The sequence below is a fragment of the Labrus bergylta genome, chromosome 8 (assembly GCF_963930695.1).
Source record: "Labrus bergylta chromosome 8, fLabBer1.1, whole genome shotgun sequence".
Taxonomy (NCBI): domain Eukaryota; kingdom Metazoa; phylum Chordata; class Actinopteri; order Labriformes; family Labridae; genus Labrus; species Labrus bergylta.
This window is the reverse complement of record NC_089202.1, coordinates 12,949,476-12,961,383: the sequence shown is the minus strand read 5'-3', so window position 1 is coordinate 12,961,383 and position 11,908 is coordinate 12,949,476. Positions and strand designations below refer to the sequence as shown.

The 11,908-nt window shown below is 42.9% G+C and overlaps 1 protein-coding gene across 2 annotated transcripts; it reads right to left on the bottom strand.

The window, feature by feature from the left end:
- Positions 1 to 983: 983 nt before the first annotated feature.
- On the bottom strand, positions 984 to 7,547 carry LOC109986505 (uncharacterized). 2 transcript variants are annotated; one of them, XM_020637188.3, is made up of 6 exons: positions 7,326 to 7,547; positions 5,288 to 5,646; positions 5,059 to 5,134; positions 4,595 to 4,673; positions 4,090 to 4,267; positions 984 to 3,977 (listed from the first exon to the last, which is right to left on the bottom strand). In XM_020637188.3, exons 1-6 carry the CDS (start codon positions 7,348 to 7,350, stop codon positions 3,372 to 3,374), a joined length of 1,323 nt encoding a protein of 440 aa, XP_020492844.1. In that variant the 5' UTR covers positions 7,351 to 7,547; the 3' UTR covers positions 984 to 3,371. The 2 variants fall into 2 exon arrangements, with proteins under 2 accessions (XP_020492844.1, XP_065814216.1); XM_065958144.1 differs by lacking the exon at positions 7,326 to 7,547 and adding an exon at positions 5,877 to 6,042.
- Between the last annotated feature and the right edge of the window lie 4,361 nt (positions 7,548 to 11,908).

The window sequence follows — 11,908 nt, the reverse complement described above, 5'->3', positions numbered from 1 at the left end:
GTTTTGTTTTTTAGCAATCTTACATTTTTTTTGTTGATGATTAATAATTAGGTCCATATGAAATCAGATTTAGTTTAATTTAAAGTCCTCAAAGCTAGATTTGTTTAATGATCAATCTAAAACCCAGGACATTCAGTTAACACAGGATGGAGGCTGCTCAATTTGGAATAAACGGTTATTTAATAAAATATAAAAAAAGCTCTTAAAAACACATCATCACATGTAAATCACAGCTTTACGTGAACATTTTATTTTTATGTATCTTATATTTATCAAGGTGTAAATGTATTGTTACGTGTTACATTATATTAAATGAACCCATCCCCCATTGTGCTTTGACTGACAACTATTTTTTGGCTTTTTGTTGATGTTACAAAAATAAAATTAAATCCAATTTTGTATAAATAACTAGCAATAAAACCTAGTTTGAACATTGAATGGTCTTAAATGGGAGAACAGGACACTGTGGTGAGTGATTAGCAAGGTAAGTCCGACTCTCACCCTTTCCTTTTTTTTTGAAGAGGGGCTGAAATCAGCACGCTTGGATGCAGAGATCAGATTTGAGCCCGTTTGACGGTTCTGTAACTGAACTATGAACGCACCAGACGAAGGCTCTTTTCTCCTCTAAACACACCAGGTTTTCATTCATTTTGATTTTATGAAAATAACCATCCCTCAAGAACACACATATAATCTACAGTAATGTTTAATGTTTGTTCTCTGGAGAAGCAGCTGCTTGGAGGATCAGCCGCCTCCCCCCCCCCCGCTTCTTCCAGTCAGATTACCGAGGCTATAGTCTCACACACTGCCGCCCCTCCTTCTACCCCCCGATCCACACACGCACACTTCAAATTGTACAGTCCCTAAATCTGCACCCCATTGAGTCCCGCATCTGTTCAGTGAGAGCTGCTTTCTTACATCACTGTAAATTACACCCAAAATATAAGATATCCAAATACTCACACAAAACAACAGGCTCACAGTTTAGCGTTCAAAAAAAGTGTCATTTATTAAAAGATTTTTTTCGTTTCTTTTCACCATTATTGAAAAAGTAGCCAGAAGAGTTATATCATGTAAAGATGGGTGAAAAAGAGAGAGACAGAGTTTAGTTCAGAAAGAAAAGATACTAACAGGATCGAGAGAGATGAAGGAGAGAGGGCAAGGGCAGACGAATGCTGCAGAGTGTGGGAGGGAGGGGCGGGGGGGGGGGGGGGGGGGGGACTACAGTCAGCTTGTACACTTTAAGAAGAAAAAGGCAGCTAAAAAAAAACAAGACATATTATTCCTGACCAATCAGCAGTGGTCACAGCAGTAGAAAACATACATGAAAAAAGGACATTAACAATGAAAAATAAGTGCAATTGGTTTCTCTGTCATACCACAACCATTAAAAACAGGAGGAGGAGATGGAGGACAACCCCAGCCTCTGGTCCAGAGTCAGCGTCTGGCCCCTCGTGCCGTCACATTTAAAGACGGGACGGGTTGAGATGGTCCGACTCTGGGACCTGTGACTGAGGGTTTGTATGCTCCTTACTCGGCAAATATAGGCAGTAACATGGAGGCTGCCTGCTGTGTTCAAATGTGGTGCTTTGTTTTGTTTTTTTGAAGGAGTCTGGTACGAGGATTTCCCTCCTCTCTACCAATGTAAATAGAGTATGAAGCACTCATACCAATTTAAAAATATCTTTGTCTAAATATTTACAATACTTTTTGCAATATAGATAAATCCAATCACATTGCTGAAACCCCCCTACTACATTTATTAGATTGTAATTCTCACGAGCCTCCTATCAAACATCATAACAGAACTGGAATTAGAATAACATTAGCAGCAGTAGAGGGTGGTGCAAATAAAGATTTTCCTCCCTTACATTTATATTTCTGTTTTTTCAAGTTTTTCAAGAGCACCAGCTATAAGTGCAGATCAGTCTGTTCCTCTGTTGAGCCAAAGGAAGGCTACACTTTAACACTACCTGACAAAAAAGGTAGCCACTGCTGTAGATGTAGGCCGTTTGGATTAACTGTAGATGTCTGAATTGTAGCGCAGTAGATAGAAAATGAATGATACTGTTGGTTTGCGTGAAGAAGCAGGATGAAAATGACTACATGTAGGCTTTCATGATTGAATGTGTGTGTGTACTGGTTTTGTGAAATCAAAGCAAAACAATCAAAACGCAGCATGAATGTACTGAAAGCACCAAATGCTTTTGTGAACACATCCTATTATTTGGTTAAAAGGCACAGTAGTCCCAATATTCCAATCATAAGTTTTCACTTCCTTTCTTGTTTTTGTTTTTTCCTCATGATGGCAATAAAAACCTCAAACTGTCAACAGCATCTTCCCAGTCTCCTCAAACAAGTCGTAGGCCAAGCTATGCAAGTGCACAGAAGGCGATATATTCAGCTGCCCAATAAATAAATACAAACAATAAATAAATGCAGTGTCCAATCTACAGATGAATAAATTAACTGTTGGAGTCGCATGACTTCAAGTGGTCCTTGTTTTTTTCTTCTTGGATTCTCACAACTCTGATAGCACGTCCGTTTTGCAGAGCACTGAGCAGAAAGTTACGAGACATCTGATGCCACTCCTCTCGTTGCCCCAACTGCTCCTGGATGACATTAGTGAGTTGATGACATCATTTCTTCCCACAGTTTCCAATGACTCCATCATACCACACGTACAGTGAAAGGCTCTGTTCTGTACACTGTTTCTCACGTCACTAGCTACCAGATTTTAGTGACCTTAGACTCAAACGTCCTCTTCAAGCCAGAAACATCAACATTATCTACAAGTTAATGTAAGGTCTTGTGTATCTCCTGTCAAAAATCATATCAGCTCACACCAGCGTTTGAATCCTACTTTGAGCAACCTCTTCACAAATAAACTCAGAAACATCAATCTGAATATTGTCATAAGCTTTTCTGATTCCTGATCAAGTGTGTGTCCCTCGAGTTAGAGGCCTGCCAATACAGTCATCTCTGAATCTACTGATTGCTTCCAAGCTATGGAGAGACTATTATTTGCTCCTCAGACTTCTTCATAATTTCCCTCCTATTGATCATTACTCAGGAAGCTGTAAATAGCTTTCTGCTTCAAGTGTTCTTCCCAAGTCACCTCAAACACAACTGCTTTTGTGCAAATGCGTAGATTGTTATGTAATTGTGACTTTTGCTTTTTCCACATATTATATCCTGTATTTGTCAATAACTGTTGTGTTATTAATTAAGGATTGTGTATGTTCCATCATTAATTTGAACATCTTTCATTCTAAAACCTTTCCTCCTTTCCTCTCTTTAACACATGCTCTCACAGCAGCGTGTAGCCTGGTGGTGTAACAAAGCATTGCTGCCTGCTTTCCTTCATTGCATTAGGTCTCTAAGGAGGCGGGGCACACACTGGGCAAAGGCTTGAGTGTGACATTTTGACCTTGACAGGTCTCGATGGTCTCGCTCTCACTCTGTTGTCCAGCAACAGGCTGGCTGTGGCACAGAGCTTGCTTCTTCAGATTTTTGGGGTGCTTGTAGGTTGTTGTCGAAGAGACGCAGCTGTCCTGCATAGCAGGACTGCCCCTCCTGATGTGTGGAGAGACGGCAGTGATGGGCTGGTTTTCATTGTTACCTGCCACCGATGTGCCCTCATGTGAGGGGCAGGCCTTCCGTGGGGACAGGATGGGTGCGACATGAACCCATGTCAGGCTGGGCTCTGAGCTCTGACCTGTTTTGTATTTTGCTAGCTTGCTTGGATCCTCGCTGTCACTGTCCTTTCCCTTTGAGTCTTCGTTTAGCAGGCTGTCGCCGGCCACATCTTGTACATTTTTCTTTGCATCAGAGGCAACTGATGAAGGAGGAGGAGAGCCGTCTCTTTCATTAAGACCATTCTTCTCCCTCTTATCTTCTGCACTGATGCGGGGGCACTTGAGAAGCACGGGGGAAGGCGTGGGGGAGTCTGTGCCGGTCCAGCTGAGTCTGCGCTTCTGGAAAACAAGCAGGAGAGAAATGTGCAGGTGAACATAAAGCACTTTATAATGGAGGAAATTGGAGGGGGACATTTGTGTTAGCACAAGTAGTTCTTGCAGGCTGTCTCACCTTAACAGGAATATGTGACTGATCCCTGTGCTTGTGCATCGGGGTGGAGGTGTCTTGGAGTGAGCGAGCGGGCGATGTGGCGACACCGGAGGCTGTAGAAACAGGTTGAGCGGTGATCTGAGGAAACCAGAGCTTCAACATCATCTCCACCTGGAGCAGAGTGTTGAGGTACTTCTCTCTGCAAGGAAAATGTTGAGATTTAAGTGAGGAAATTATGATGGTCTTACATATGGATCTAGGTACAATTTCTTCAGAAGTTTTGTTTGTCTGCACTGCAGGCAGATTATGTAACTCTACCTAACCTGAGGACTGGCTGAAAAAAAACGATAAAAAAAGAGATGTGGCTTGAAATGGAAGACTGAACCAACTGCTCCCTTCTAGTTTTAACTAAACTTACATGCTAAAACTCAAAACGTTTGGTCTACCATTGTTGCGAAAGAAAGATGAGAACAGATAGCTAACAAATCAGAGGGTGAATGAAAAGACAACGTGGCTGACATCTTACCCGCTGTTTGGTCTCTGTAAAACCCCCACGATCCTTTGGATTCGATCCATGGCAACGCTCTGCTGGAAACTACTCAGACCTGTCGTACAAAAACATAATCCCTCAGTCAGCATTTGCACTATCATACTTCATAGTCACGGACAAAGATGCAAATATAGACATGCACAGACTCTCTTTATCTCGACACACACACACACCACCTTCACTTTATGATATCCGTAGACTCTCTTGTCTCAGATGAGTCAGCCAGAACACTGTCGCTTCACACACACTGCACTTTGGAATACATCAATAGGCTGCATCAATACACACTGCTGCACACACACACACACACACACACACACACAGGATCACTCTCTAATGCAAAGAATTTCTGACCAAATAAACCTCTGTTCAGCATCTACAACTTAGGCTGCCAGTCTCTACACATGCTTATGAGGAAGCAGTGATGTAAGGATCCTTACCCCGGTCGAAACGGCCCCTCTTCAGTCCATTCAGCAGCTCCAGCAGGGGCCTGACAAAACCCTGCAGCTCAGCACACTGACAAGAGGAAAAGGGAAGAAGATAGATTACTTACAGGGTTTGGGTTGGGCGCTGCTGTCTGAATCAGTTGACTGGGGTTTCTTCTGTGAACATATTGCCCTGTCATCCCTCCTATCATCACTCTATCTTTCTAGGCCCTCCAGTATTTACCTTTTGAGCAAACAGCAAGTCACCCTCTGATTTGGGGATCTGGCTCGAATGACCCGTCTCCTCCAGGCTGATGCGAGCTGACTTGCCGCCACCACTGTTCCCCAACCTGTAAGACTCCTCGTCTTCCTCTTTATAGGGGAAGCTGTCACACGTCCACTGGGACCCGGGACTGTCTGTTCCTCTGTCTTCAGCGGCCGTCGCCCCGCCCACCCCGCCGATGATGACGGAGGAAGAGCCGTCGGTCAGGAAGATGTCCGTGTCATCCTCCGCCTGCTCCGAGTCGCTGAACACGAGGCTGTCGCTGGAGCTCAGGGAATCAAAGGAAGGCTGGGAGGAAGTGCTGCCCTGGGACTGCATTTCTGCGGAGGAAGCAGCAGAGGGTTATTTTGACAGACAATCACTTCAGGAAAAGGCACAAAAACTGCTAATTTGAACACTGAAGTGCAGCATGTTTAAAGTTATAACTCGAGTGAAAGACAGGGCAGAGTGAATGTGAAGGCTCTGAAATAAAATCTTTCCAAATAACTGCTTTACAACTGGCAATACTCCTTTTTTCTAATCTCTATCCCCAAAAAATAACCCCAATTACTCAAAATGGTGGGTATACTGGTGCCCTAGTTAAGCATGGTGCAGAGTGGGACTGGGGGTAGGCAGTAGGCACACAATGGTAGTGCATGTCTGGCTCCCATTGAGGAGATAGGGAGACTGGAGAGGAGAGTAAAACGTGAGGGGGATGGGAGCTTGTAGTGTAGTGAAATCAGAATAGGCAGTCTCTCTCTCTCTCTCTTTCCCCCCCCACCCCCACTGCCTCCAGAGCTCTCTCTAGCCCCTCCTCTCTGTCTCGGACTCGCTCTCCAACCCCCCCCTGGATTCTCTCAAACACACATGAACGTCTCTCTTTCCTGTACGGCTCCGTTTTTGTATGCCACTCATCTCTCTATGCTCTCTCTTCAGCTCATCCTGTTCGCTATGTACACAAGCCTGGTGCTCCTCTCCTCTGGCACAGACTCATTCCTCCACCCATCCTCACATACGACTTCTCTATCCTCAGCCATGTGCCTTCTCTTCCCTTTCTTTCTGTAATCTCCGAGTGACTGCCGGTCTCTGATCCCACTAAGACACAGGAAATGAAAGGAGTCGCACAGGAATACACCCCCAACATTTAACAAACTAACACTTTTATCAGTATGACAAAGTCTAAACTTCTCAGCAACAAAAAGAGGGTGATACACATTTTTGCTCTGTGTCGACACTAAATTATAAAAATAGAAGGAACCAGTCAGAGGGCCACTATGTCTGCATTTTCAGGGATACAGAACATTTGAACAAGCCCATCTTCAGCTTTTAAAGCAAACATACCGTGTCTTTCACGTTTTATTTGGGTCCCATTGCTTCCTTACCGTCAGGCAAGTTGCTTCCCTAAGCTAAATGTCACGTTGTTTACATGCACCTGTATTAGTCACCTGAAAACAAAATGATCCGATTTGGCCATTGTTCCAATTTCTTCCGAGCCCAGTGTGACTGAGCTCAAAGTCTATGTTTGGTGGATGGCATTGGAATGGAGCGAGGTAAGATGGATGGAGGTGGAGGGGAGGTGATGGTGCATGTGTGGGTACAGTCTGCACCGGTACGCGTGGACCATGAGGCTGCGTCTCAGGTGTATCCTGCCTGTCTGTTTCAGCCCACCACCATGTCCACAACAGGAACCAAAACCCCACATTTACATCATTTTACCTTTACTTGTAACAAAGTTACGTTCTTATAAATGTCAGATAGAATCTGGATGTCTCGACGACTAATAAAAAATAAAAAAAACATTTAACATAAATGTGATAATTCAAATTGACTGCACTGTCAATGTAACAGCACTGGCATTCACATTTTGAAAGAGTATGGACAGCCACATTTAAAAAATATATATTTTGGGCTGCTGTAACAGATTGTACCGGGAGCACAAACGGGATAGCGGGACAGGAAATTCCTTCAGGCTTGCCAACTTATGGAAACCTTCGCCGTTAAACAAATTGGAAATACTCACCTTCAGTGGTGTGAGATAAAAGCATCCACAGCCTGAACAAATCGTTTAGGGCTCTATCTCCTTCTTTAATACGAGATCCGTCAATACACAATCCGTAGCTGGAGCAGCATCAGGGCGGCAAGCCTCAACTCTCAAAAACACACACATACACACAAACACACACACACACCGCCCGGCCGTTCATCGGTTTGTGTCTCTGCTCGCTCTTTCTCTCAGCAGTTTACGAGCGTCAACATGTGCGCGGATCCACGTGCCCACGTTTTGCACGCTTTCTATTGGCTGTCGTTCTGGCAGCGGCGTACGCCATTGGCTGATATATCCAGCCAGTGATTGCTTTACTCGGCGTTACTTGGACGGCGTTTCGGTTCACTCACGGTCCTGCCCACTCATGTGTCGCTCGTGTGCACGGAGTCGGGCAGGGCTGCTCTACTACAGCGAGAGGGTGTAAACACACGCACGAATCGGGGAAAGCACGCACTACGGCGCAGGCCCAGGCCCGAGAGATGCACAATATGTTCTGTGCATCATCGGATGTACACACACACACACACACAGTATTAATGACCCCGCCTCATCACACTCCATCCCAAAACACAGAGGCACGCGCACACAGAACGCGCCAGAATTTCACATTATGCACGTTATGCAACTTATCACGCCAGACATACTGATACGGGTTTAATTGAAAAATCGCTTCCAAAAAACAGCAAAGCATACATTTCATCTCCTTACGGGGTAAAAGAGGCATAAAAAGAAGAGTTACGTGGGGAAAATGAATAATCAGAATTAACATCATTGGCCAGGTATGCTCACACAGACTCAGGTCATTTGACTTTGGTTAACTGTGCTCTGTAAGTACAACAAGAATAACAATAAATATTAACAATAAACACAAAATAAATAAAGACTAATATGAACAGGACTAAATAAGACAACAGTGCAGCGTTGGGTATTGCAAAAGTGCTAAGATAAACATGATAGCCTAATAAGAAAATGCTTATGTATACAATGGGTTAATCTATGAGGGAGAGAGTTTTTGCAGTATTTACATTAAGGTGTGCATACATATCAGATGAGGACGATAATAGTAAGTATTGAAGTCATTGAGATGTTAAGCTGTCATTCAAACCACTCATAATCTTTTATTGAAGAGTGATAAAAACCGACTTGATCATAAACTATGTGAGTTGAACATATGTATAACATGCCATGTTATATATGTGTTCAAGTCACCTGTTCCATCTTTAGCTTTTTTTAGTTGTCCTGTTTGTTGAACTCACAAACCTGCTCAACATTTCGAATATTCTGTGACATATAGCGTACATCCTTTTACAAAGCATTTTTGACAAAAAGTGCCCTGAAATGATTCAGAGCACGCAACATCAAAAAAAGAAGCCAGAAGCCAGACACGAAAAAGTCAAAAACGAATTGTGAAAATAATTGATCTCATCAATCTGTGAAGTTATTTCTGTTTGTAGTTTTTAGCAATATTTCATCATAGGGTGTTGCTTGCACCCTAATTGTCTTTTCCCCTTCCCTTTTCTTGTTTTATTTTGTTCTTTTAGGGAAGTCTATTCTCAAATCTGTCCAGGGACTCCAGATGGAAACTAGACTTTTGGCATATTTACAGAAATGTTGATTACTTTACACTTTCCTTGTTAGATAAAAAAATAAATACATTAAAAAACTGTTTTTTAAATTCTATAAATGTTAATATATTGTTGGAAATCAATCACTTCTAAATCAAAATGTGACTTATAGGGATTTGATCACAATGAGCAAGTCAGTGTCCAGGTCTGTGATATATGCTCATGGTGTAGCTTTCCCCTTTTCTAGGTTACTACATACTGAACTCATTGACCCCCTCCAGAAACATGCAGTGCAACATAGCACAATGTATAGACAAACACACACACACACACACACACACACACACACAAACAGATCATCTGTTCCATTCTCATCTTATGGATTGGAATTTTCTCTCCTCATAAGTCTTTAGTTGCTGGTTGGTTATTATGTTGGCTTTACTGGTATTTTTAGATGTAAAGTGTCACGTTAAAGCATGAGGAGCAGTGGGTGCCTCTAAGCGCCTTGCATGTTGCAGTGAAGGGATGAAGGGGTTTCCCATCCCCCACTTGCACACAACATACATATGAACCCACTGACCCAACTCCTCAACTCACACACAACAGGCTGTGTCCTTGTTTGATTGACAACACCTGACTTTGAGCATTGTTACTATGTGCAAAAACCTAGTAACCCCATCACCAGGTGAGCAAACCACCTCCCTTTATTGTCAAAACACAACAACAATAGCTAACCTGTGGTAATGGTAAACCATGGTGAGAGGTCATGTTGTGTATACCTTGGGACCAGGTTGATAGAAAAAAGCTCTCCAACCCCCCACAGCATTCCTCTGCAGCACATGAACCCGATGAACCTCCTCTGAGTTCATGAGAGCTGAAGACCACCCCCATCATTTCCATCTCTCCATCTCCCTTCCCCCTTTAGTCCCTTCCCCCAGCTGTGTTTTTCTCGTGCTCTTCTCACGATGGTTTCTTGTATTGACAAGTTTGAAAACTCAATAGTAGTAACCATGTTGAGCTTCAACCTTTAGAAGTGTAGAGCATGAAACTGGTCCTTAAGATGGAAAATCCAACCCTCTTCAGAAGGGTCACTTAAGGTGAAGATGAAGTTAAGGACATCTGGAGAGTATAAGCAATGTTGTTGCTTTAAAGCAACGGTGTGAATGATTTCACTGCTGAGGCTTGTGTCCTAAAGTGACTTCGGCTCCTGCAGCAGCTGATCCTGTGGTTCACATAAGGATATGGTATAGATTTAGTCCTATAGAATAACATGTTGTTAATGCTCCATTCATAAAGTTTATCTTGCAGCTTTGGTCATTGTGAAAGCGTGCAGGAGTTCCTGTAAGGCCAAAGTGCACGAGTAGGTGTGGTGATAGTGAGACGCCACAACATAAACCTGAACCGCCTGAGGGAAAACAGAGGCCTAAAGAGAGACTAAACAGTGAACCTTCTCCACTTCCATTCCAAAGTTTGAACAACATGTCTCACGTTTCACCTTAAAACCAGGACAGATTGGCAACAATTGCTGCAAACACATTTGAACTCTGGTTTACCGCTCACTCGTTGAATCCATCCTCACTTTCAATAGGCTATCTCGTGCTGGTACAACTCCCTCGACACCAAACACACAAACAAAACTCTCATGCATATTAATCAGGCCAAAGTAATCGGTTCATCCCAACCTCCTCTATCTGAACTGTACAACTGCTCTGTGTTCATGAAAACCACCCTGATCACAGAGTAACCCTCTCAGCCCGTCCACCACTCCTTCCAGCTGTCATCAGGCAGACGCTAAAAATTCCAGCTGGCCCCGGAAAAACATCTACAAAAGTCCTTCATTCCCTTTGCAATAACTACCATGAATAATATAAATTGAACACTCAAAATGTATCTTCATCTGGTGGTATTTTACACAAGTGATAGTACAGCTAAACCTTTTCACAGAAGGCGTAGCCAAATATATTTTCTACATTTTCTACATATAACACTGCATGTGCCTTGTTCTTTTTTTCATTGCATTACACGCAGCAGCATTGCTATGTCATTATTGATTTTTAGTTGTTAAGCATTGATTATTGGATGTAAAGCAGCCAAGTACATTGTTATTACTGAGATCAGCAGTTTTATCTGTATTTCTTTGCACACTGTTCCTTTAAGGTAGACAGACTGATTCTGTGCGGATCACATGGACGTATTATAGAAGGTGGATCAGCACACTGATAGCCTAACTCCTGCTATCACATGTCAAACATTAAACTTTCCTTTAGCAACAGATGCAGTCTTATAGAAAGAAAAAACACAGTGTATGCTAGTGAAATATCAGCACAGCAATATAAGTCACAACGAGTCTATTCGTCGTTCAGCAGCGCTTCCATTGGCCGAGCCGGGCCATGTGTTGGCCACTATAAACAGAGCCATATTCACATGTCGAAGAGATTCTCCGCTGTTAGATTTGTGAATGAAGTCAGCTAACACGCCCCCTGCGAATAAGCGGCCAATGGTGTGTGAAAACATTCTAACCACGCCCCATGAATAGAACACCTTTCGACCAATGGGAGGCCGGCACGAGCTATCGCTGTTGCATAATTTGGCTGAAGCGCTTCACGTTTGCGCGAGCCAGCACACAGTGAGAAAAGATGGAGAGCGGAGAGTCAGATAGAAGAGGTGGAGGACAAATAAAAGCGGCTTTAGAGCCCGAAATCCAACTTCGTGTGAGAACTAATCATCACCACTGAAAATACTTTTATAAAAATATTCACCTTTTTATAATTTGTTATTATTATTTTGTTACCTGTTTGTACAGTGTAATACAGTATATCTATTGTCCTGTGCTTTGAATGCAAACATAGCATTTGATAATTACAGTTCTAAAAGCTGAAAAAGTTGCTACAGAAAAACGATGTAGACACTGTCAATGCTGATCAAATCTCATTATGCACATTTAAAGTTCTAACAGTTTCTTGACACTCTAACCTTTTGGGAAGAAAGGGGAAC

Coding starts and splice junctions, on each gene's coding strand:
- LOC109986505 (XM_020637188.3), bottom strand. CDS start 7,350: ATGCTTTTATCTCACACCACTGAAG. Junction 5,647..7,325: donor TTTATCTCACACCACTGAAG/GTGAGTATTTCC, acceptor CTTCCTCCGCAG/AAATGCAGTCCCAGGGCAGC. Junction 5,135..5,287: donor ACTTGCTGTTTGCTCAAAAG/GTAAATACTGGA, acceptor TCCTCTTGTCAG/TGTGCTGAGCTGCAGGGTTT.